This window comes from Octodon degus, unplaced genomic scaffold (assembly GCF_000260255.1).
Source record: "Octodon degus isolate 3935 unplaced genomic scaffold, OctDeg1.0 scaffold00024, whole genome shotgun sequence".
In the NCBI taxonomy this organism is placed as follows: Eukaryota; Metazoa; Chordata; class Mammalia; order Rodentia; family Octodontidae; genus Octodon; species Octodon degus.
Window position 1 is genome coordinate 16,423,366 of NW_004524600.1, and position 27,156 is coordinate 16,450,521.

General features: G+C 41.1%; 1 protein-coding gene across 6 annotated transcripts in view; it reads left to right on the forward strand.

Moving 5' to 3' along the window:
• Positions 1 to 27,156, forward strand: part of Adgrg6 (adhesion G protein-coupled receptor G6) — a 138,036-nt gene that overhangs the window by 49,161 nt on the left and 61,719 nt on the right. For 4 of the 6 annotated variants that reach the window (XM_023712219.1, XM_004628547.2, XM_023712222.1 and 1 more), the window contains exons 3-4: positions 17,800 to 18,141; positions 19,707 to 20,330. In XM_023712219.1, coding sequence (XP_023567987.1) covers positions 17,800 to 18,141; positions 19,707 to 20,330 — 966 coding nt within the window. Of the gene's footprint in view, positions 1 to 17,796; positions 18,142 to 19,706; positions 20,331 to 27,156 lie in introns of all 6 variants that reach the window. The other 2 variants (XM_023712220.1, XM_023712221.1) reach the window with 1 other exon arrangement.

A 27,156-nucleotide genomic window follows, 5' to 3' on the forward strand; every position in this document is an offset into this window, starting at 1 on the left:
GTCTTCTAGCTTTCATTTCAGAATTTTGTTCTACTACATTGCTCAAGTCACAGAGCTTTGTCAAGCATCTTTTATGTCACTTACTTTAGTCAAGCCTAAGACAGTGAAATAATAAGAGGTTGCACATCGAGTTCCTGAATGGCAGAGTCTGAAACGGAAATGAGAATCCAGGAGGTTCAGGAGGACGCCTCTAGGACCCACAGCTGTGGGTAGTGATGGAAGGACTGATGAGCCAAATTAGTCCGTCGGGCTCTGACACAGTCATAGTGGCCTTGTCTTTTCTAGGAGGCTCTAAGACTGGAAAACTCTTCCCAGTTGTTTAAATAGGAGCTGGAGGATTGGGCCTTGTGCTCTCACTTGAATCAGGTCCCAGGTGGAGGCTGTCCTCAGAAAGGGTGTGCTCTGCAGGAGGTATCTTTCTATGGGAGACAGCAGTCTTTGGAGGAAGACTCAGCAGCAAAGTGTCTGTGCTGTCTCAGCAGATGAGAGAGTAAGTACAGCCTTGCAGAGTGATCCAGCCATGCTGCACCAATTAGAGAACTGCAGCGTGTCAGCTTTTATCTGTGCCCCTCAGGGTAGGGCCTCGCTCATCCGTAGAGTGGCCACAAGAAAGAAAGTGGTGTCCTGCTTTTCTAAGGAATAGATAATTAGATAGATTGGCTTAATATCTCAAATAGATGGCTAGTCCGGGTGATTTAAAGGCTCTTGATCTCTTCAGAGATCTGCCTCTTAATGTAAGAGAGATTGTAAGGTGTATTATCAAACTCTAAGGTTCTTCAGATCCTTTGGTTTTGAAGAAAGTTTGAGCTATGTGTTCTCTATTTTGTTATGAAATATTATCATTTTCTCATAGAGGAATGATGTATATATTTTTATTAATATCTACTTGTATTACATAAAAATAAAAGTTAAAGATTAAATTTACTCTTGTTAATACTGTAACCACCAATACTAATACAACCAGAGATAAATTTAGTTTATAGTGTTGTCTGAATCCCGTTAGATGTGGTTCCTGACTTTTAGAAGGGCATGAATGAGATTATGGAAACGAAATGATTTGTGAATGTGTTCTATGGAAGCCTATTTCTAATCAAGAAAATGATAACATCACCTTCTTTGCCAGGTGGTTACAATAATTTAATTTGTATGTGGAAAAGTAATAGTATATGGCTTAAGATACCTTAGACATTCTAAAACGTATTTTATGTTTAATTCAGTATAAGGGTAGAATATTAGAGAATATTCACATTGATGAACATTGAGAGACAGATGATTCCCATTTTCATTTTAATTAGCGGCGTCCTTTGTGCAAATCAGTTGGTGTCTCTGGGTGTTGGGCTTCACCTCTGTGAGGTGAGAGGCAGAAAGCAGATGAGATAGGTTTTGGCCAGCTGGTATGTAATAGCCTACTAAATGTTGTTATGGATAGATGTCCAGACGATTCAGGACAGTACTGCATACAGTGGACAACTGACTGTGAGGACAGAGGCCCCCTTGTGGGGAGGCTTAGTGCACCACAGCCAGGTGTTCTGCCTTCTCCTCTTTCATTGTGTGACTTGCATGCCGTATGCATAGCATGTGCTGAAAAAGTTAGCGTGAGGCAGACACACGCCATGAGATCAAATATAATATCATCATCGAGTGGAATTCAGCTTACCTTGTATCATGACCAGCAAGAGGAAGGAGTAATGGAATTGAAGTTTTTATTAACCAAGGTCAAAATTTTCATTATTTACAAATATCATATATATGTTTTTTGAAGTTCAGATGTTTTCAGTTTCTGCATATTTGAGTAGTCAATCTCTGCTGGGTATAATGGTAAACACTAGAAATTTATAAGTGAACCAGACAGACATAATGCCTCACCCCAGAGAAATTATATGTATCATGTATACATTTGGAAATCACATGTGTCATTGGTACTGAAAAGCTCACCCTTTTCTGTTCTTTTTAAAATCTGTCTTATTTTTTAAATTAATTTTATTGAGAAACAAATGGCAGTGAGACATTTTCAAAACAGTAGGACAGTTAAAATAATTAACACACTGCATATTGTTGTCTTCGTAGTAGGTATTCATAGTACAAGATGCAGACATGATATCCTGTCCAAACACTATTAGTACAAATCTTATTTTTTAATTTGTTGTATTTAATCAAGGAAAGTAAGCATATAAAATTGGATGAGGCATGCCTAGAAAAGTAACCTTAAATTTTAGAAGGAGGACCTCAATATCTTCAACGCTCCTCTGCCTTGCACCCCTTTCCAAAGAGCGCCAGGCCTTCATGTGGGATGGGGCAGCCTGGAATGCCGTGTTCTGGTGTTATGCGGTGTCAGGCAGTGAACTCACGGCAGGTGGACCCTCATAGAGACGTGCCGCTTAGTCTCCACCACAATTTCCATTTTTATTAACTATAACCCTGAGTCAAAGAAGAAGAAAACAGAAACCAGTTCCCATCTAAGATATGTCCAGAATATGTTTTATTTTACTTCTCCATATTCCTTACCACCAATTATTAAAAAAGGTCAAGAGGATAATATATTTTATCTACCATAGTGATATTCTAATTTTATATAATAAGATACAACCCTCGTGCAGTGATTTAGTTATTATTTATAGCAAATGTTCTTAATATACAGTGCCTCCCTCCCAACCTTGCCCTAAAAATCCCACACCATATCAGGTAAGCCTGGGCATTATCTTTTCTTTTTCCTTTTTAATTTAAGACAAAATTGTATGTTATACTGAGGAAAGCAAAGTTTACCTTTTTCATTAAAATCTTACTTACGCTAAAATTTGTCTTCATTAATGCTTTTGTTTCAAAAATTCATCTAACTTAGGAGACTTTTTAACTAGAGCCATTATATTTTATAAAAATGTTCCCCAGAAATAAAAGGTACTTCTTTTTACGTGGCTTCTACATGACTGAAAGCTGTACAGAAAAATCACACTTTGAATTGAAAGGCTGTACCTCAGCATGACATCATGAGGCATCTTGGTAGAGCGCGATAGGATATAGTGCAGCCTTTGTCCTTCGCCTCGGCTGCCAGATGTAATTGTTGAATAATGTGCTTCAGAGGACAGCAGTGCCTTTGACTGAAATGCCGTGCAGAGCATTCCAGCTAAGCAGTGCGCTCTTTCCAGGCAAGTGTACAGAGACTTTACATGCTGAGAGCAGCTGTAAAGATGTTGGGGCAGGAACGGTTTAGGAGCCAGGGCAAATAGGCGCTTAGGCCCTTTCCAGAATAGTGGACATGGATGATAGGTATTTAATTTTCAGCCCTCCCATGAGCAAACATTTAAATATAGCAAAGAGAAACAATAACATTGGTTGCCCTGTAAGATTTGGCACTTCTCATAATCTGTGTCAAAAGGAATTTTGCTGTGTCTGGGCTGTTAATGATCAAATGTGACCCCGAGCTGTTGGTTACACATTAATTCTTAAATGCATCTAGAACATTTTCTTTTGTGTTTGGGTCTCAAGAGCTTGGACCAGAATTTTAAGTTCAGTGTGAAAGGTACATTTGTTTGTATATGACAAATAGTAACCTTGGAACTTCAAGGTTTTTGTTTGCTTTTGAACAATGAGTTAGTTTTATAGAAATTTGTTAGGTACCATAAAATCATATCCATAAAATGGATACGCTAGGAGAAACTACAGTAATTTAAAAACTATTCCTTTCAGGCAAAATTAAATACATACCAACTAATTTATACTTTCACTGGCAAATGTTGTTTTATTAAAATTTCAATTAACTTTGGTTCGGAGGGTATTCTCCGTAGAGGGGCTAGGGGTTCTCCTGTTTAGAAACTGTACCACATTGGTGCTTTAGAAAGTAATGTATTAATACTTCGCTTATCTTAAAAACTGAAAGTCAGCTGATTCTATTGAAGGATGAGGAAAATCATTTTGATTTCATTTGGTACAGAACTCAGACTTTCTTAGCAAGTAACTTTCAGAAAGATCTGTTATCCATTTTCTATTTGTTGTCATTCATTCACGAAAGTCCAAAAATCTATCGTTTCTCGTCTTGTCTTGTTGAGAACTGATGGAAGATGGTCTTCTCAACATTCACCTTTACCCTATGGAAGCTGAAGAAACAACTCGAGCTTTGCTTCTACAGGGGAATTCCAGATCACTAGTGCTTGAAATTTCCCTTTTAAATTTTCTGTAGAATGGATCTCCATAATAATTTTAGCAAAATCTGGGGCTCATTGAACCTTGTCAGTATTACTGTCATAAAGACTTGGGAGATTAAAATGTGTTCTATTTTGTCCTAACTCAGCTATTTGCATAATAAAATCCTACAACTTCCCAAGATGGTGTCTTACAGAACTTCCCTGCTTGGTATCCTAAATGGATCCCCGGAAAGGATCTGCATTTGAAACAACATGTCCTTTTCTTCCAGATAACACCACAACCTAAATAGCAATCAGGAGCATAGAAGCTGTTTTGTAGAAATTGGGAATGATCAGTCAGCCCTTCCAGTAGGGAGCAGGACAGATGTGTGCAGCTGTACCCTCCTGCGCTCCCTGGCAGCAGTACGGTTCACCCCAGTCCAAGCCTCTGGGACACTGACGTCCTTCTGTTTTTAGGCCTGGGCCTCCTATTGGAAACACGCTGCACTGTTTGTTCTGCAGCCCACCCAGCCCACCCACTTCTGGTGGCTTGGCTTGCTCCCTGGCTCGCCTGCAGGTGTGACCTTACTCACCCACCTAGAACAAGTTACTCTACCATTTTCCTGAAGTTTAAAAATACGACTGGCTGCAGAAGACAGTAAGCAAGCCGAGTTTTATACTCTCCTGGAAACTTGTAATTATGAAGTTCAGTAACCTCCGTGAACTTTTTCAAGTGTGTTTTCGCTGCAGACTTGTGACTGACATGGAGGACCCGTGGGGCACAGGAAAAGCAGGGGTAGCGCAAGGAATCTGAAGGCTGCCTCCAGGTACCTGGTCTGCCGGGGGTGTATGAGGTCAGCACCTACATGGGCTCATCCGACCCAGTGCAACCTGAACTTGGATAAACATGTGAGCGGTGGTGCGGCAAACCAAAACTCAGCCTTGCGTATTAACTTTATACAAGTAATAAACTTTTTTCTTTGTGAAGTAAGCTGGTAGACATCAAGAGCACACTAACACAGCTATATTAAGTAGAAAGGGGTTGATTTTTCTTCTAATGTAACCACACTCTAAATCTTCACAAGCTGTCACAGCTTGCTCTGTAATTCTGAGCCAGCCATATTCAAAATAGCACAATAAGTACCGTTATCAACATGTGGAAATTTTCTTGAGCAGGGGGAATGTACCCCAGAAGTCAGGACATTTGCTGATCATTAGCTGCACTTGCATGAAACCTGGATTGGCTGTCCCTAGGAACTCTGACCTGTGGCTTGCTAGTGGACAAATGAATGCAACAGGCAGTACCTGTGAATACCCACACAGGTCCTCTTGCCTAATGACCTTGTGAACTATACACCAGGAAACTCTTCTCCTTAGAAAAGCTTGAGGTATTTTCTGGAAACTTCTTTCTAGTAAAGGAAGCAACTGAAGCTCTATTGTGAGAAGCTAAATCTACCACCAGTCTTAGACTTTGGAACCAAAAGACATGCTTTCTAAAATGTGGAAGTCAAGGCTCCCTATGTAGTGACTAGCTCAGAGTCACATGATTGGTTAACGGAAACGCCGAGAACACTGTGACTGAGGGAGGTGATTTTTGTCATTCACGTGGCACAAAGTAATCAGTCACTAAATGCTAGTTTTTATAGTTATTATTGTTATGTTTATTTTTCTGAACTCCACATGTGGTTGTGTTTTATAACAGTGTATTTCATGAATTTATATAAGTGCATTTAGATTTCAAAGAAACTACCTTGAAAGGGATACTTTTAAATCTGGAAAAGATGTTGAGAATTTCTGCTTGAGCTTTATGAAGATGCAGTCTGCATGATATTTTTGCCACAACAATAAAACAATTCATGTCACCTAAATCTTGTCATTTAGTTAGAGGAAAGTTAGAATTGAAAACTTTTTAAAGTTTAGTTTCATAATTTGTTAAATAAAACTTAAAGTAATCTGTCTAGGCACCCTGCGCCCATATACACACTCCACTGATACGTTACTGAATCTATGTGACAAGTTAACCTGTAAATATTTTTTAAAATGGTTGATTCTAGTAATGAGTTGAGGCAGTTAGATGATAGCATATGTAAATAAGTTCTTCATGCATAAAATGGAAACTTTTATTGAAAAAAAAATTTTTTAATCTATATTGTTAAATTTTTAAATCAGGTATTTTTTAGTACTATGATGTTTACATAAAATGTATTCCTTAAAGGTGTGAAATCCTGCCAGTTGTATCTGTAATTTGTGCCAAACCTTGACTGTTTAAACTGTTTCCATTTATATGCAGGAGCCTGAGTGAAGGCTTTTTTATATCCTCAAATTAAAGGCTCATTTGGAAAATTTGAGCTAACATGCACATTTATTCCACTACCATCTTCTTCCAATATATTCTCCCAACTTATTGGGAAGGTAAGTTTGTAAACCTAAAATTTACTCTAGCTATTAATTTCAGGTTCTTCGCCTGTACCACATTACATGGAATAAATAGGAAGCAATAACTTTCAATAAACCTTCAGTAAAATTTATTTTACTCCTCCCTCCCCTTCTGACTCCCCTCTGGAAGCCATATGTAAAAACATCTAGAAGAAAATCAAACATGAATGGAAGTAGAGGGTCAGAAAGTTGAAGCAATGATTGAATTGTTCTATGAAACAGCAACAGAATAAAAATAAAGCAGAAAGGTGGCATTACTGAGCATCAAAAGATGAGCCAAGTGTAATCCTAACAAGGATATCTCATTAGCTACATTCATGTGCCCGAGGAGTTAGTAATGTGTTGTTTAGCCAGTAATGATATCATTGCCTTCGTGAGTATTAGAACTATAATTCACTTTTATGAGGCTAAGACATTCCCTACTTCTGTTGGTAGTACTTACTAGTACTTTCAGAGTACTACCAACACAAACCAGTCTTGCCCTGTGACCCCGCCTAGATAATCCATAGGGATTATCTGTGAAATATTCATCAAATGATCATTAGGTGAGTGATTGTTTTCTAGGTTCCTCAGTGTTTTTGGAGGACTAGTAACACAGAAGATTCAAATAAGACAGCTCACTGAGGGGCACTGATGCGGTCACTTTACTGCCCATCAGCAGTCAGGGGTTGCCTCAGAATTCAGTCCTTGTGGAATTAATCAGGCCTGCCACTGTACACTGTTCTTTCCTCATAAACAAGCTGTCAGCATTGCTTGCTGTCTTTTGTCTTTCTTCTTGTCATCGGTCAAATCTTTAAAGTAAGGCTAGAGTGATTCTTCCAGGAATCTTAGTGCACTGGCAGTTTTGTGTTGCTTTCCTATAGAAGGATGAAGTTTTAAAAATACAGGAAACACAAAGCAGATTTTTTACTTCATTTTTCCTGCTGCTGTCGTTAATGTTTTTCAGGTTTTTGACAGAGATCAAAGAATCCTGCCAAGCCAAATCACTTTCTCCTTTGTCTTCTTTTCTTCTCTCTCCTTTGCACCCTATACCTCCAACAAGCTAACCTCTTAACACTACTTGAATAATCTGCATTCTCTCTCACCTGGGCTTTCACCCCGCTTGGCCCACTGCCTAGAGCAGCCTTTGCTTCTCTATTCCTTCCTACCCTGTCCTCAGTCAGCTTCTTTCTCATGTACCTGCCACTCTGCCAAGCACAGAGATAGGTAAGAAGCTGTTACTATGTAAATGGATGTAGGGTGATAGGAAGGGATGACCCTGGAAGCATGAACGCAGCAAACTCAAATGATGTAGGTGTCATTCGGAGGGCCTTGTCTGACAGGATCTGAGGGAAGATTGGGAGTGAAGGCAGTCTACATTCATACTTACATTTGCATTTTGATTGTTCTTTCTTGTTGCTGTGGGGAGAATGAATTAGAGGGGACAGAACTGTTGACCAGGAGACTTGTGTTGTGGCTTCTGTCCAAGAGAGGAGTTGAGAACTTTAACCTGCATGGCCATGGGAATTAGAAGACTTAGCTGCTGTGCAATGAGTGGTAAGCTGTTTGAAATAATGTAGACACATTCAGAGTCCTAGTTTGGAAGACTCTATGTCTCTCATGCTTACAAAGAGGGTACAAACTAATGGAGGAATTTCACTTGGATTGATGGTCTCGGGGTACCCAGGTGAAGATGTCTAGCGGGCCTCTGCAAGACACAGTATGGACATGTGTGGCATCAGCGTTTAGGTATAATGAAGGCTTTTGTTCAGACGTGATCACTCAGACAGAATGAGGGGAGAGAGGAGCTAAAGACAGGAGAACCCCTTAGGGCACTGGTTGGATACACTTGCTTGCATGGATCAAGTCCACCAAGCTGGACCCAGGCAGTAGTGTGGAAGGAGGGAGAGAGGAAGGAGTTTTGGCCCAATCTGTGGGAACAGCCACGATTGGAATATCTGAGATTAAAGTCTCTGTTTCTCTAAGGTCTGATTTGCTCCCATCTTTCTGTCTACTACATTTTCTGTTTGCCTTTTCCTTGTTTGTCAGCTTTGCTGCCACATCATTTTCTGAGGAAAGTATTTTCGAAGTCTCAAGAAGACGGACTGACTGATTAGCAAAGTCCCTGGTTTGTTTACCCTGAGTTAAGTGGTCACTATCTGATAGCAGTACTTGTGAGAAAGGATGCACTCTCGTGGGAAAAGTTGTATACATGGAGGTTGTGAATATCTTCTGCACCATGTTGTTATTTAAAGGAAGCCTTTTAGAAGCATTTAAATATCTTAAATTGCACATTTTGTTTAGGAGATAGGGGTGGTTTTGTATTCTAAAAAGCGCTGGGGGAAACTGGCTTTTCTGGGTCTGAGGACCTCCTTTTGAATAACAAGACTTGTAAATGGAGGAATGCTCAGAGGTGGCTGAAGTGAGGAAGAGAAGGAAAATGTAGGATCAAGGAGTAGTAAGATTTTGAAGAAATGGTACCTTTAGAGGGATCAGGTGTTGCAGAGGGGGAGTGAGACAAATGTGGCCGTCTCTAGGGTGAATCACCCGCACGATTCTGTGAATTCTTTTCAGTAGTGCTCCGAAGGCTTTGAACACTTTGAAGGCTGAGACGCTCTAAACTGGATTCATCCCAAGATGGGTGTTTGCACTTATGGAAAGGGAAAATAGGAACTTAAGTGAATAGATTAGCCAGGACATAGAGCAGGTGATACGCCATGAAGGTCAGTTTGTTTCAGATTATCTGTTGCCTCCAGATTTTTTTTCTTAACAGATGGGAAGATTCAACCACTTCTTAATAGAGAACAGTTTCCCAGGCACATGTCTGTGGGTGTGTACATGTGTGTGCCCATGTATTTGTGTATCTAATCCTTTTACAAGGGATGTACAGCATACTGACATTTATAACTATTCACTTGTTGGCATTTTTGCAGGTAAGTATGGAGTTTTCTCTTGCCAAGGTAGTTATGCCTGAGCAATGATATAGAACACAGAGATACGACTCAGGGGCGGCGCAAGTAAATGTCTTTGGAGAGTCAAACAGTTGTCAAGATGCATGCTGTCTCGTGAAAGCCTTTTCAGTTCCACGTCTTATTTTCTAACGGTGTGAGACCTGTCTGAACTGCTGCGCGGAAAGCAGTGCCCTTTTGAACTCATGCTTGTCATTGTGGTAGCTTTCTGTTCATGGGGTTTCCAAAGAACATTCTGAGGTTGGACCCTCACAGAAGAAAGTGAGAGAATTATCTTGGCAGCTCTGGGCACACCAGCGCCTCGCAAGAGTGTGGGAGTGAACTGATACTCTTGCGCATCTGCAGGAATTTCCAATAGGAAATTGGGATGGCCAGTGTCCAGAGCCCTCTGAGCAGCCATGCTTGGCTTGGAAATGCTGTCTCTGCCTGCAGAGCATGGAGGAGGCAGGAGGGCGGGCAGCGAAGCCTGCCAAGTCTGGCGCATTGACAGAGTCACAGATGTCGCAGCCAGATTGCCGCCACACGTCTTGCCATTCTCAGAACTCCACCCAGTGCTCTGAAATCACTTAAATGTAAATACTTACTTTGATAAAGTTGTCTAGTTCTATATTCCATTAGCCATTTAATGGAATATAGAACTAGACAAAATCTTTCTTATGGGGCCCCGCAGGATAGCTCAGCAGACTAAAGTACTTGCTTAGGCAAGTGCAAGAACTATGTTTTGATCCCTGGCAGCACATGCCGCACCAGCCCTGCCCCTCGCCCTACCTCCAGGGTGCACTGAGTTGGCCAGAGTGGGGGTTGTGTTGGTGCATGCCTGTAATCCCAGCGCTCGGGAGGCTGAAAGCAGGAGCATGAGTCCGAGCTGCATAGTGAGACTCTACAACAACCAAATACGTTAAAAATAAGTAAATACAAAAAAATAAATAAAATCTTACTTATAATTTACATTTCAATGCCGCTGTTACATTTGACATCTGCTGGCTTGACCTAGGGCAGTGAGGTGTGGCTCCCTTGGTCCTTTAATGATTAAAACTGGCCTAGAATGCTCAGGCGTTGGCTTAGTTTAGTTTTTAGAAACCACCTGAGCTACTGAATATTTTAAACTTTTTTGAGCTTTTTATTCATTAGAACTTAATACTTAGAACCAGGGAGATAGCTCAGCGGTTTTAAGTGCCTGCCTGCCAAGCACAAGGACCCATGTTTGATTCCCAGTTCCACAGCCTCCCAAGGCCAAGTTGGCCACTGAAGCTGGGTGTGATGGTTGTCTTAGTTACTTTTTTACTCATTGCTGAGACAAATACCCAACACTCAAAATGAAGGAAGGAAAGGTTTATTTAGCTCACAGTTACTGGAGGTTTCAGGCCGTGCTTAGCTGGGTCCAACACAGAGCAGCACATAGCAGAAAGCAACCTTTCATGGTGGCAGCAAAGAGCAAGAGCACAAGGGAAGAGTAGCAGCAGCTCAAGCAGCTAGCTTCTCTTCCCACCTTACATTGTAATGCAAATTATCTGCCCTAGGACAGGTGCAACATCCACACCCACAGTAATCAATCACAAACTCCAGAAGCCCCCCCAAGACTGCATGAGGTTTTGGGGGGACACCTAGACACAAACCATAACATTCTGCCCCTGGACCCCCAAAGACTCATGCACATCCCTTTATGCAAAAGCCATTCTAGTCCATCTCTATATTGCCAAAGTCCCAACAGTTTCAGCACTGCTGAAGAGTCCAAGTCCCAAGTCTCCAAGAGCTAAGGCAAACTCTTAGCTGTGAGCCCCTCTATAAATGAAAAGTTAAATGCTTCCAACATTCACAGGCACAAGATAAGCATTGCCATTCCAAAAGGGATACACAGCAGGATACAAACAATTGGGACCAAAACAAGGCCAAGGTCCCGAAAGACAAATGTGAAGTCCTGCAGTTCCCTGTGGACCATTCAGAGCACCCTGGAATGAGCTGTGAGCTCCAGAAGCCTTACGTGGCTCCACTGCTAAGGCATTTCTGTGGGTAGCTCCTACAGTGTTTCTCTCAGGCCTGCTTTGCTGCCTGTTTGCACCTTTTCTTAGACCATCCACATTACTGGCTTTTTCAAACTTCTGAGTAGGCTTCTCATTCACAGCTTCACACACTGCCCTCTGAGAGGCACACTGTCCAGCCTCCCAGGCCTCTTCTGAAATCTGAGTGGAAGCCTTCTGAACCTTAGAATGCCTGCATTGTGCATGCACCTACAACCAAAACCACATGGATGATGCCAAGGGCTGCTGCCAGCTGGAGCTGCAAGCAAGCTTTCTTCTCTCTTGACTGTAGGAGTTGAGTGCCTGGATTGCTGAGCATTCTGACTCTGATTGCGAGAAACAAATTCTGTATGTTGGCGTCATTCTGCAATCTGGTGTGGCCGCCGCCTCCATTCTGGAACCCAGTGTGGTCGCTACCTCCATTCTGGAACATGGGGCTCTGCAGCTTTCTCCTCAAAGCAAAGTCCCTCACCCTTGCGATTCTGAGGCTGCAAAAGGCAAGAAACTGCCACCTCCTGTGATGCCCTCAGGACATCTTTTCTACTTTCCTGTTCCTTCTCAGTAAAGGAGATCCTCTCAGCTCTGTCTTCATAGTCCACAGCCTTCTTGGTGCTTCCTTTCTGGCCAAACTCACAACATTTTAAATCATCCTGCTGAGCTCCTTGCTCTTCATTCTCAACATAAATCTGGCTAAAAGCCCCTAACAACAACCAGGCCACTGCCCCAATATTTGGCTGCTTTGGAATATTTTTTGCCAGATTGATCAGTCCACCATGCTTAAACGCAGTCTCAGGCAAAGTCTCTGGACACGAGCAAAATGCAGACAGCTTTTCTGCCAAGTCAAAACAAAAATGATCTGGAGTCCAACAGCCAATGTAGTCCCTCTTCCCAGCAGAAACCTTCCCAGCCTGGTCTTTACAGGCCGGCTTTCCATCAGCCTTCTGGTCTTCTAAGCTCTGACCAGAATCTCCCAAACAGTACAGCTGAAGCTGTTTCAGTGCTTCACTTGTAGGTGACATCTCTGAACCTTTCCTATCTCTTCCCATAAGCCATTCCCAAAAGCTTGTAATCCACATGGTCAGGTTTAGCCACAGCAACAACCCCACTCCTGGTATCAAATTCTGTCTTAGTTACTTTCTACTCATTGCTGGGACAAATACCCGACGCTCAAAATGAAGGAAGGAAAGGTTTATTTAACTCACAGTTACTGGAGGTTTCAGGCCATACTCAGCTGGGTCCAACACAGAGCAGCACATAGCAGAAAGCAAACTTTCATGGTGGCAGCAAAGAGCAAGAGTATAAGGGAGTGGTACCAGCAGCTCAAGCCCCTAGCTTCTCTTCCCTCCTTACATTGTAATGCAAATTACCTGCCCCAGGGCAGGTGCAGCAACCACACCCACAGTAATCAATCACAAACTCCAGAAGCCCCCCCAAGACTGCATGAGGGTTTGGGGGGACACCTAGACACAAACCATAACAGTGGTACATGCCTGTAATCCCAGCACTGGGAAGGCTGAGACAGGAGGATCACTAGAGTCCGTGCTTCACAGCAAGACCCTGTACCAAATAAATAAATAAATAAATGATTTTTTGAAAAAAATTAAGAACAAAAGAACTCACTACTCATTTGATCACATGACTAAATAAAATGATTTCAAATAGATAAGGCATGAACGGGGATTTAAGATAATTTTTTTGGAGCTAAATTTTATTAGCCAACCTTTCCAACAAGTTCATCAGTTGCAAATATAAACCCATTCAAGTGAGGAAAATGATGTAATGTAAATATATTCATGTAGCTCACCATTCAACACAATATGGAAAAGAAACGGCTGGTCAGTGCCATCCATAGATCCATGTTAGAAACAGCTGACATTTATTCCTGATTTGATTTAGGTCTTCTAAAGGCCATGGTAGTTCACGTTTACAGAGAAGCACTTCTATCAGGGTAAAGCAAAAATCCAAATCTCTTTGATTAAAAATCCCAATAAAATACTGGTTATTAAATGTATATCTGCATGTCCAGTCAGTTAGATTTTGGCTGGACTAGGAGGTTTTTCCATCTCAGATAAGAGTGTCAGTGAAAGATGGACTTTGGTGCAAATACGTGGACGTCACTGCTGGACATTTGTAAGCACAGGCAAGGGCCAGGGGTTGCATTCGGTCTGTTGTTTAGATTACCTGAAAGGTTTCCTTTTATAAATTAAAGGTGTGAATACGTCTTTGAGAACATTGTGAGCCAGATGCTCTGAGCTGGGCGGCTTTTTAGCAAGATGTGTTTACCCTGGTTTTCCACAGTCTCATTCACTGGCTGCTTCCATGTGGTTTTTCTAAGTAGCTTTGTCTCTGAGAGTGTAACAAGTACGTAAGGCTCATGACGTGTGACTGTTCAAAATGGGCAAGATCAAAGCACTAAATTCCAGACTTACTACTACTCTTTATTAAAATATTTACAAATTACTTTCTTAAAGCATATTAATTTTAGGTCAATGAAACTATATTTAAAAACTGCCCATTAAAAATGGTGTCTGCAGTAGTACTTGGGTTCACCACCAACTTTGCATCTTTCTTTTAATTGTGGTCATCTTTTCCCCTTGAAAGATGCTAGGCTTATGTTAAGAAGATTTCTTTGAATCCTTATTGTGCTATCAATGAGATGTGTAACTTTTGGCAATAGTTATATACTCATGGTTGCATACCCATCACTGACTATTTTAGTCTCATTTCATTAAAAATTGAGATATAATAATTCCTGTGTTCATTACGATGTTAAATTAGATAATACATGCAAAAGCCTTCTACATACTGTGAAGCGATCCGTAAATATAACAAACCCAATAGCATTCTTCCTAGTTTGTCCTGAACCAGCGGGTCAGTCAACGAAGGTCACCTGGGGGAGGAGCGGGGAATTGAAGAGGGGACAAAGGACAAGAGATGCAAAGAATGGAGACAAGACAGGATTTTGATCAAGTTTTGCTTTATTTAGGGGAGGTGCTGGGTATATATATTGGAGGCATAGGGAAATGACGTCGGCGGGTAAAAGGCGCGAGTAACCAGGCAACCGGGCTATGACAGGAAGTCCCACCTCCAGGGCATAGCAGGAGACTTATGGGAAATAGGCGGGGTAAGAACTAGGAGCCTAGCTCATTAGAGGGAGGGGAGGAGGAACCCGGAAACCCACCTGCTATAGGATTGGAGGCCTGGAGTTATTGTGCCTCCCACACTAGTTCAGTTTTTTATCCAACTAAAATAATTGCTATTTAGTAGCACCATCTCTAAATATCTAACTACTGTGGGTAAAATCATATAGCAGAATGCTTTAAATTTTTTTACTGAATATTCCACATGGCTTACCTGTCTCTTTTCTGTCCCAGTAAATGTGAAAAGGAAAAAGAGACTCTACTGAGGTGGACTCCTATTTTACTCCCTCAGATGACTGATGTGAAGATTTTATGTTAGAGCAAAAATTGATTAAAGGCTTGGCATGTGCCTTGCTCAACTTCCAGAGTGTTCTGCATTAGCTTATGAAATCCTCCCAGGAACCTCATTAAGTGGGTGTGCTGCCAACCCTAGCATGGAGGTGATGAAACTGAGGCACAGAGAGATAAGTTTGTTCATGCTTACATCGTGTTACCAGTCTAATTTAATTTTCTCATTACCAGTCTAATTTAATTTTGCTTTCATTAAGCCTTTGTGGAAGAATTTGGCAGAAATCATATCAGGATAAGGGAAGTTGTGACATTACTAGGTATAAGGAAAGGAATCTCGTCTTTATAAACTTACTGTGTAAAATTATTGACTTGTATTAGTTTTGTCTCCTGAGTCCAATCTGTAGTAGCAGCGAGCTAAACTTGGCAGAGGCTCAAAAATCTAAGTCCCGGGCTGTGCATGAAAAATTGAAATAAAAAAATAAAGAGTCCCAAAGCCTCAAGAGTCATTCCAGAGCTCTTGCAACCTTTACTTTTCAGGATTAGAATTTGACCTTTTTTTTTTTTTTTTTTTTTTTTTTTTTTTTCATTTTGCACATAGCCCTTCTCTTGTTTCTATTCATTTAAGCTACTTACTTGTTCATGAATTTAACAAGCTTTGCTGGTGCTCTCCCGTGTGTCAGGGATACTGCAGGGTTTTGGAAATCAGGTGGAGAATGTAGCAGGTAGATACCTCTGCTGAATGTGCGACTGATAGGAGAGGATGTAAGCAAATAATCTCACAATTGGAAGTAAACACGTACTCTGGATAGTGCTATTAAGACATGGAACATGGTACTCCGGGGATGAATCAAAGAAGGCATTTGGCAAACACATGATGATCGTAAGTTATTTTCGCATTTCTGTCTTCAGTTCTCTACAAGATTCCAGAAACTAGGGGAGAATGGAGGGAAGGCAAGTTAGGGCGGGTGGAGGCAGAGTGGGGAAGGCAAATAATGTAATGCAAGATGGCAGCAGGGGAACGATGAAGAACCAGCCTCCGCCAGGTACCGTATCTCACTGTATCACAGGAGAAAATCAATATGTTTAAATACTAAATGGCATGAGTTAAATGTACCATTTCCAAGAAGAGTTACTACAGAGTCACTTGACTCAATTTAATAAAAAAATAAAGGAACACAACACATTTAATATGATTCCCAGTATATGATTAAAAAAATACTTTACCATTTGAAAGATGATGTCAGTTCTATGGCAGTAAATTTATCTAGCATGTTGAATAAACAAGATTGCTGCCTTTATCAGATTTGTTGAACCTGTGGGCTGTGGTCCACTGGCCCTCTTTTTTTAATGTTATGAAAAAATATTTAAAAATAAAGGAAGTTTTATTGCACGTATGTTAACTATAGTATATACTTACTTGTAACCTGTAACAGTTCCTGTCACTCAGTGTGGTCCAGGTAAGTCCACAGGGTTGCATACCCATCACCGATTGTTAATAGCAGATTCACCTCTAGGTGTTAGTCAGTAGACTGCATTTGCTGGCTAGTTCCAACCAGTGGCCAGGAATAGGAAAGGAGTAATTGAAAAGATCTTACATGTTCTTGTGAGTACAACAGTGATAAGATTCTTTGGCACATGTTCATTCAATTAATGTTTATGGTGAGCCTACTCTGTGCACTGTAAATGGAGCCCTAAGTGGGGGACACATGTCCCTCAGCCTCAGGGGACTCAGCTCAGTGGAGAGGCTGGCACTCATGTACAGTGGATCACTTCCTGTGCCTGGGTGGGCTTTGGATGCACCCCTCACTTGAGTTGGGCCTCTGCCCAAAGGTCACCTCAGCAGAGAACTACCCAGTGCCCCATGCACGCCTGTCCCTTTCTGTCTATCCTTCTCTTCTCACCTTTTGTCACCATCTGTCATTGTATTATATTATTGGTTATCTTTGGATCCAGGATTGAAAGGTAAGAATCCCTTTACGGGACTGTCTTTCCCATTCATTGCTGTACACTGTTCAGAACAGAGCTTGGCATATAACAAGGACTTGGTCAACAGTAAATGAATGAAAGAATGCGTAAATGTAACTGCCCTCCTTAGTAAATATATGGGATTAGTCAAAGTACTTTGGAAGTTATAAATACTCAGTGCATGCAAAGTAGTATTTATTTAAATTTGAGAAAAAATGTAATTTGCCAGCAGATGGCTTTTTTGTGAATTTGTAGCTGTTTGTGAAAATATTTGTTTCCTAAGAGTCTCTCTTTCTTTATGGCTTATAATATAGAGCTCCACCTTTCTGGTATTTTTTAACCTTCTCCACTCTGATTTAATTACTCTCTGTGGATTCCTTATGCAGGTTGGCAGACTTTCCTAAACTCATGAGCACTCCTCGCTATTTTTCTGCTCCTTGGGATTGGATGCAGCATCACTGCCCCAGTGCATTTTGAGGGGATGTGCCCATGACTATCACTGGATTCTGAGTTTATAGCCTCTCCCCCAAGCTTAAGAGGCATTTCTATGTACAGTTTTGTATTTTTCTTTTACTTTTTGGTCTCTCTCTCTCTCTCTCTCTCTCTCTCTCTCTCTCTCTCTCTCTCTCTCTCTTTGTGGAACCAGGGATTGAACTCAGGTCCTTGCACTTGCTAGGCAAGAGCTTATTCTACTGAGCCATCTCCCCAGCCCCCCTGGTCTTTCTTTTTCTCTTCAAGCTGGTTTCATTTTCCTTTTAGTGTCCATGCTGGTATTTTGGTATTTTTAGATGTTTACTGTTTGACTGTCCTTGGTGTGTGGTATTCTTGGTTTATTGTACATCTTTGATCCTGCCTTTCTCTGTCTCTTTTGTCTGGCCAGCAGTGTCGGGATGTGCCAACTGCAGGGTTGTCCTGTCCAGCCCCTCTGGGACCTTTACTTCTCCGTGCTACCCTAACGACTACCCCAACAGCCAGGCCTGCCTGTGGACCCTTCGTGCTCCCACCGGCTACATCATTCAGATCACATTTAATGACTTTGACATTGAAGAAGCTCCCAATTGCATTTACGACTCCTTGTCTCTGGATATTGGAGAGGGCCAGCCCAAATACTGTGGCGCGACTGCCAAAGGCCTGTCGTTTAACTCGAGTGCGAATGAGATGCATGTGTCCTTCTCAAGCGATTTTAGCATCCAGAAGAAAGGCTTCAATGCCAGCTACATCAGAGGTATGTAAACCAAAGCAGTGCCAGCCTTCTGCTTTCATTTAACATGCGCTACAGTAAACACTCCGGCCAGAAGACGGAGTCATGCTCTTTCATGGGAATGTGAATGCTCAGGATTGGGATGTAAGGGAAGGAATCTATTAAGATGTTCTGAACATTCTCATCAGCGAAGCATAATTCCCAGACTAAAAGTCTGGTTATAGTAGAACTGAATCTTTTTACATAAAACATTTAAAAGATGTTTGGAAAACTAGACAGTTTGCTGCTAATAATTAAAATTAGTAATTCTGCTATCTCTCCACAGAAAATTTAAGACATCCTTACTTAGAGATAATTTTACTTTGGATATATATATATGATGTTGCCCTTTTGAAGAATATCCTAGATAACAACAACAGAAGGTTAGCACATAAATTTAAAAAGAGTTAAAGCTCATCAACAGCTTAGGTTGAGGAAAGCCAAGCTGAAGGAGATAAAACATTAATAAACATGTTTTCCAAATTCTTTCAGATCATATCATTAAGATGAGTCTTGATATCTCAAAACCAATCAAGTCTGAGATTCAGTTAGGAATCTTTTCTTCTGTGCTTCTTGAACATACACCTTAAAAGACAATAAAAATAGAATCTTGATCGTTACATTGTTATAAATTGTGTAGCGTAGTTAAGGAGCTTTACTGTTTGTGGTTGGTATTAAGTACATGTGTGGTGAAGTAAAACACATATACTTTCATACAGCATTTCAAAGGCGTGTCTTAAAATTTTTTAAAGTGTAGGAACTTTGGAAATAAAGAAGCAACTTAGAATTTATCTACATTCACCACTCAGCCATAATCATTAATAAAATGTTAATATTTCTATTGCTATTTTCTTGCAGCCTTTTTATCTTAATACATGTAAAACACGGCTTCTATTTCATAAACAGCCTGTTTGAGTAGACCTGTAAACGGCTTTATATTTAAAAAGTAGAAATTCGTGAGTCTCACAAATTCTTTCGTAGATTTTTACTACAGTATTCGCATTAAAATGATGATGCAGCTTACAGCAACCTTGATGCATCGTTCTCACATATTATGATATATTCAAGCTGCCATCAATGTGAAAGTGCTATTATTTGTAGTATTGACAGTTGAACTCAGCGCCTTGCGCACGCTAGGCAAGCAGTCTACCGCCGGCCCATTCCCAGCTGAAGCCAGTTCTAAACAGCATTTTAGGGAGATTTTCATCCCCCGAAGCCAGCTCTTGCCTCATCTATGGCATTGCAGTTTTTAAATTTTTCAGTTGTCAATTTTAAGATTAAAAATATTTCCCAGCTTGGCTGGCTGTGAGTCAAAGTCCAGGGGTGAGAGGCAATGACACAGAGCCAAAATGGGTGGATTTATGCATTGTTATTAGAGGCATAAGACCACTGGGAGGGGTCGGTGATAGAGGACGGGTAAAGACAGAGTGAGACGGCAGGAGGAACGTGAAAGGTTAGTGACACCAAGTGCAGTGTCAGACGTTCTGCGTCTCCCTAGGCCAAGAGCTGGAGTTACTGAGCCTAACTTACAGTGTTCCACTTTGTCCTAGTTGCTGTGTCCTTAAGGAATCAAAAGGTCATTCTACCCCAGACCCCGGATGCTTACCAGGTATCTGTTGCAAAAAGTGTCTCCATTCCAGAGCTCAGCGCTTTCACACTCTGCTTTGAAGCAGCTAAAGCTGGTAACGAAGACCATGGCTGGACAGCTTTCTCCTACTCAGATGCATCGTTCTCCCAGTTGCTCAGTTTTGGAAAGGCTGATGATGGCTACTTCCTATCTCTTTCTGGCTCAAAATGCTCGCTAGACAGTGCGCTCCCTGTGAAAGACATGGAAGACATTTTCACAGAGAACTTTGAGCAGCTCTGCATTGTTTGGAATAATTCTTTAGGCTCTGTTGGTGTAAGTTTCAAAAGAAGCTATGAAACGGTTCCATGTGATTCTACCATTAGTAAAGTTATTCCTGGGAATGGGAAATTGTTGTTGGGCTCCAATAAAAATGAAATAGCCTCTCTGAAAGGGGACATTTACAACTTTAGACTTTGGAATTTTACCATGAATTCGAAACTCCTCTCCAACCTCAGCTGTAATGTGCAGGGGAATGTGGTTGACTGGCAAAATGACTTTTGGAATATCCCGACGCTGGCTCTGAGGGCTGAAAGCAACCTGAGCTGTGGTGAGTCTGTGGCACAATGATTAATGCTCTTTTAATTTTATTAATACACACACACACACACACACACACACACACACACACATTTGTCTTTAAAGACCTGTTCTAGCTTTTAAAATATGTGCTCAGCCATTCACAGCATACATTTGATTACAAGGTACGGTTATTTAGAGATAGCCTTTTGGCTTATCATTCTTAAATTTTTGTTAGTCAAAAATGTTATATAATTTGTCATCAACAAATCAGCTAAAAGTATCAAGTGTAAATGTTATTGCTAGGTTTGATACAAAATAATGGTTTACTGCTTTTCATCAAAAAAAGTGGTGCAAATAGCTCAGCGGATTAAAGCCCCTGCAAGCAGGCCCAGGGGCCAGGAGTTCAATTCCCAGGCCTGCAGTGTGGGCCTTGCCCCCAGGGCGCACTGGGAAAGCAATTCAGACTGGGCATGGTGACTCCCACCTGTAATCCCAGTTCTTGGGAGGCTGTAAACAGGCAATCACTATAAGTCTGATCTAGTAGTGAGACCCTGAACACCCTTGTAGACCCTTCCCTAAAATACCTAAAAAAAAAAAAAAAGTGGTATAGTAATAATCTGATACTTATCATCCTAGAGTGAAATTTTAATTGTTACTTAAATAAACAGCCATCACCTAAGAAGTGTTTATTTAGCTAGTACTAAATACCAACTGTCCATTTATGGAAAATCTTCAAAGTCAGGAATTACCAATGTTTTCTTTGAACTTTGCTCTGTTTTGCTAGCAAATGAGCATTTTTAGTTTGTTTCGAGTAGTATTCTCTCTTTGTTCATTCTTTAAGAGACCTCAAATGTGGTACTGGAAGTAGCTAAATATAAAATATTTAGGAAAAATTATCTTAAAGTAGACTTCCTTTGTATATAATAAAGTAGACTTCCTTTGTATAATATATAATATAATAAGTCTTTGTATATAGACTTTCACAAATATTATATCTGGGGCCACAGAGATACCTCAGCAGTCTAAGCACCTGGCTAGGCAAGCACAAGGACCCAGGTTTGATTCCCAGTACCAAGCGCTGTGCCAGCTCCACCCTGGGCATGCCGAGCCAGAAACCAGGCACAGTGTAATCCCAGCACTGGGGAGGCCAAAACGGGAGGATCACTATGAGTCCAAGCTGCATAGTGATACCCTGTACCAAATACCTAAACCAAAACAAAAATATTCTGTATTCAAGTTAATTTTGGAAATCACTTTTTATTATAGGATTGATTTAAACGTGAAAAGCAGCAGTTACACTATCAATGTTAAATGCTATGTGACTAAGCCAAAGTGTTGCTAATCCATGCTTTTTAGTCACAGAGGCACGCTGCATAAAGGAGGGAAGAATCATTGCATGCATTATACGTTTTTATGGGACCTTGGAGAGAACTTGATCAAGAGTGAGCGCTGCATTCTTTGCCCAAAGTAGGATCCATTGCAAAACCCCTGCCCTTCTGGCCTGTGAGACTCCAGTCGTCTGCTCTGTGGAGGTTACCCGCTTCTGCAGATGGTGAAAGGACTTTTCAATGGTATCAGTAGAGAGACTTTCTTTTGGTCAGTTGTTAGAAAGATGCTACTCCACATGAACTGCTTTCTTCCAGGAGAAGATGGTGATGCCTTGTGAGAGCCAGTGGTGTTCCATAAGGTCCTCACTGTGGGACTAACACAGAGGACCCTTGGGAAACCCAAAAATCTGTCAGACAGCAAGCTGTGGAGAAGGTGGAGCGTGTGTGTTTGGTGTGGGACAGTGGAGAGCGGGGCCATGAGCTGGTTGGTGCACCTGCTTCATCCTGAGGCTTGCTTGGGGTCTCCTCCATCTGATTCTTGCCCATCATTAAAAAGTCACAACATGCCAAGTGAAAAAAATTAGGAGCTACGTATATTAATGGGTAATAGGTAAATTATATTTGAATTGAGTGCTTTGTACTAGAGGCCATGCCAAGCAGTTTGTGCATGTGTTTGGAGTTTATGCTTACACTCCCCGTGGGGAGCTAGTACACGTCCATAATGCTTCTTCTTTATTCATCCTTTTTTCCTTCCCACCTCGTCACTCTATCCATCTTTCGATACCACCACCTCCCTTTTTACTACTGGTTTGCAATACACAATGTTACCTTCCTTGTGTGACGTTGGCATATGAAAATAACACATTCTACTTCTTTTTTGTGTCCCCACTCCTACCCCTTCCTCATCTCTCCCTCGGGCTTTTGATCCCTTTTCTTTCTAGAAAGGTCTACCTCCCTACTTCTGATTGAACTTTACTTCACTCTTAGCTTGAACTTTGGGTTTCTCATACAAAAGCCATAGGATGATATTGAAGCTTGCGTATCGGCTCCAGTTCATTTTAGGTTATGGCCTCGAGATGCATCCATTTCTCTGCAAGTGACACAAATTCATCCTTCTTTATAGCAGAGTAGTACTCCATTGTGTATAAATAACACATTTTGTATACTTACTCACCTGTTGACAGACGCGCAGTCTACCTCTAAGATTTAGGGATTAGGGATTATGCTGCTATAGACGTAGAGCACATCTGTCACTCCAGTGTGACATCTTTGCCCTTTTGGGGAAGACACACGAGAAGGGGCATATTTGAGTCAAATGGCATTTCAGGTTTCAGTTTCTTGAGGCATCTCCATTCTGATTTTCCAAGTGGTTGTACTGGTTTATATGCTGAGCCACAGTGTAGGAGGGTTGCCTTTTCCCTCCAGCCTCCCCAGCATTTGTTATTATTTGATTTCATCATGACTACCTTTCTTTCTGAGGTTAGGTAGAATCTCAGTGTTGTTTCATTTGCATTTTTGCAATGGGCAAAACCACTCAACATGTCTTCACACATTTATTGATAATTTGTACTTCTGTAAAACAGCTATTGATTTCAGTTGATCCATTTTTGTTGGGAATTTATTTGTGAGGGCCTCTACGTTTTAGTTCTTTATTCTAGATGTTCTCTGTCTGAGGATCAGCTGGCAAAATTTTTTGCTTTCTGTAGCTTTTCTCTTCACATTGTTGATTGTTTAAATTAATTCTTCTTTTTTTTTAATTTTTCTAAAATTTGCTACAGGGTCTCCCTATGCAGCTCTGACTCGTCCTGGTCTTCCTATCTCAGCCTCCCCAGAGCTGGGATTGCAGGTGTGTGCCACCACACCCAGTTTTGGTAGCTGGCTCAGCATGAGGCTCAGCATGGCATGTGGTACTGGGAATTGAACTCAGGTCCTTGTGTTTGTCAGGCAGGCACTTAGACCACGGAACTATCTCCTCATTCCTGTTGATTATTTCTTTGGGTGGACATAAGCTTTTAAAGTGGAGATGATCGTATTTGTTGATTCCCCCTACTGGTGCCTTTACTACCAGGGCTCTATTCAGGAAGTCCTGGTCTATGCCTATGGCTTCAAGAATTTTACCTGTTTTGTCTTCCAGGAAGTCAACTGTGTTTGTTTTATTGTTTAGTTGTTTGATCCATTCTGATTTTAATTTCATACATGCTGAAAGATCTGGGTTTACATTCAGTCTTCTGCCTGGGCACCACTTATCAAAGAGGCTCTTTACCTGTACGGCACATTTTTGGCTCTTTTATCAAAGATCAAATAATTGAATGTGCTTGGGGTTGTTTCTGTATCCTTGATTCTGTTCCATATTAACTCATTTCCTGCATCACTGATCCCATCAAGTGCCTTCTGTTTTGCAGATGAGAAATCTGGGCAGAAGAAGATAAAATAACTTACCCCCGTCACTCAGTTGTAAGTGACCAAGGCTGAGTTTGAATGCAGCAAGTTTGTTTTCAAGAGTTACACTCTCTTAACCAGTATAAACTGGATTGTCCTTCAAAAACATAGACAAAACTATCAGCTGTGTTGCAGCATTAGACCAGTAAGCTAGCTGTTATCAAGAAAAGAGTGTGAAGGTCAGGATCCAACTCCTCTGACCAGCAGGGTATTCTGTGGGAAAACACTATCTTGATAGGGTGTTAACATAGTAGTTGTTTTAAGCAAACATAGGTTTCTTTCCTGAAGTGATTTTTGAATACTTTAACCTAAATGAGGGATATGATATTAAAAAGATTTCTGTACATTTTAGAAATCCTCTAGAGCAGAGATTGGCAATCAGGGAGGGCCTGTGATAGCCACTTGCTTTTGTTAGTGACTTAGAGGAGCATAGCCATGCCCATTAGTTTAGGTATTATCTGTGTCCATGCCTGTGCTGCAGTAGCCAAGTGACTGACTGTGACAGACACAGCCCGACCCACCATCATAAAATATGTACTGTAGAGCCCTTGAAGTGACAATTGGCCAACCCCTGAAACTCATTCAAATAATTACAACAGCCCACTGCACTGAAGCTCACACTTCGGGCAAGCTGGAGAATACCAGCCAGATCTCTGAGGCCAGAGGAAGCCATCCACTCACCCACTGTTGACCCCTTGGATTTTGGTGACAGTCCTAGTATCTTTTGTTCCCAGCTATTTGCATTTGTTCCACATAATGCTTATTGAAAACAGTGGATTATCTCAAGCATTACAAAATTGGATTTCACCTAAGAATTAACATTTTCTTCTTCTTCTGGCAAACAATGTACTAATATTACTTGGCTGGTATTTCTACCTGGCCAACATAACAGCATTGAGTAGTGGCTTTCTGGTTCACCTCAGCTCTCCCCACATCCTCTCACCAGGTGTCCTTCTTTATCTTTAGACCGCTGTCTGACCCTGGTAGACTTTTCAGTTTGCAAATCTCAATTTCAGGCCGCATGCTTTGCTTTGTACAGGACAGGAAAGTGAAGCTTAGAAAAATATAATTGGTTAAGGTGGCCAGTGGACTAAATCCCATGTCTCTTGTCTCCTTATCAAGTTTTTATCTGGGAATCCTCATATTTTCTTTACAATTTTTTTTAATTTTAATTTTTCAATTGACAAAACTTGCATATATTTCTGGTATAAAACATGGTGTTGGAAATGTGTATGTCATGTGTGGTGGATTGACAAGTGGTGGGCTGCTTGCAACACCCAGCTGACCTACATCAGTGTGGTTCTGGGTGTGGGAGGCCCACCTGAGGATTGTTGCTGGCAGCTGCATAAAAAGAGAACTGGAAAGGAAGAAACTGGTTCTCCTGGAGAAGCATTTTGAGTTGGTTTTCCTGACGTGAACTCAGTTGTTCTTATCATCCGAAGGACTCAAGACCTCACTGCTGCTGAGGGAGGCTGTGGTCCTTCCTTTGAGTGTCTCTTCCTGGCTCCAGTGCAGATTCCTCAGCCTACTAGGAATATCCTTCGTCCTACTGGTACAGACTTTCAAGCTTCCACCACTGATTGACCTTTGGCCCTTCCCAGCACAAATCCTTGATGCAGACTTGCATGGGATGCTGTTGTGAGCACTAGGTCTCCAGGTTGACTTGTCTGGGGCACTGTCATGGGCCTAGGGCTTCCGCTGGACTCATGCAGGACATTGCCATGGGATCCAATCCCTCAGCTGAATTCTTTGGGTCTCTAGTGTATGGAAAGATTTCCTGCACTCTTATATTTGACTCTTCAGGTGAATATTCTAAAATATTCCTATAAATTATGTCTCCTGTATGATGTTTCCCCTTATAAGCCCTGACTACAACATTGTGGAATGGCTAATTGAAGTTAATTAACATGTCTGTTTCTCTGTATATTTACCACTTAAAATCTACTCTCCTAGCTGTTTTCAGGATTAAAATGTGTTTTTCTTAGCCTGTTCACGTAGTTCTGCTGTGTAACTATAATTCCCTACATTTTGACTGTCATCTTTCTGCTCACTGTGCCTTCCACACTCACTCTGCCTCTGTGATTTTGACTTTTTTAGACTCATGGATATAAGTGAAAGCATGCAGTTCTCTTATTTTCTTAAACAGTTTTTGAGGCTCCTTCCCCAAACCTTAAAATTTCTGGAATGAATCAAATGCATGCTCATATACCTTAGTCATTTAAGTAAGTTTTCAAAATGATATAATCAAAAGAGTAGCCCAAAATTACAGAGTCAATATTTAGATCTCTAACTTTTATAGAAGTCTTTCTGACATTCCAAGATGATGCTGAACACCCCCAGCGGGTGTATTCAGATGTCTTGGACCATGAATCAGGGACAGTGATGGGAGAGGGAATTTCCTGTCACTTAATCATCAGCTTTGGGACTTGAAGACTCCAAGTCACTTATTAACTGACAGGAAATACCTGTCTTAAGAGATTATATCTATGCTTATTAGTTAAGCAAAACTCCAGTAAGTAGGAAAAAATGTGTTTTGTTAACATTTTCATATTTTGTTTCCAGAACATGTTGTGACTTGGTGTTTGTAGTTATCTGGATTTCCAACAAACCAATGATCAGTACAGTAACCAATGGGAAAAAAAGATCTCATTCCTAGCATTCCTCTTAACTAGATCATGTGTAGTCATGTCTATTACGTATGAGCTATTCCATGGTCAACTTGTGGTAGGAAATAAATAGATTTTCCAGTGGTACATTGCCAAATAAGTTACAATAGAAAAGAAAGCTAGGGCCAGAGATACACTCATTGACACAGTGCATGTGGCAAGTGTGAGGTACTGATTTCAATTCCTAGTCTCCCCTCACCCCAGAAAAAAAGAAAAATAAAGATAGAATGGAAAGCATTTAATATTTAAATACCCTGTCACTTGTTTCACATATCAGATATTTCACTTTAAAAAAACACATTATTGGGCTGGTGAGATGGCTCAGTGGTCTAAAGCACCTACTTAGAACAAGGTTAACTAAAGCACAGGGACCACGGTTCAATCCCCCAGCACCACATGCCAGCCAGCCCGCCCCGCCCCC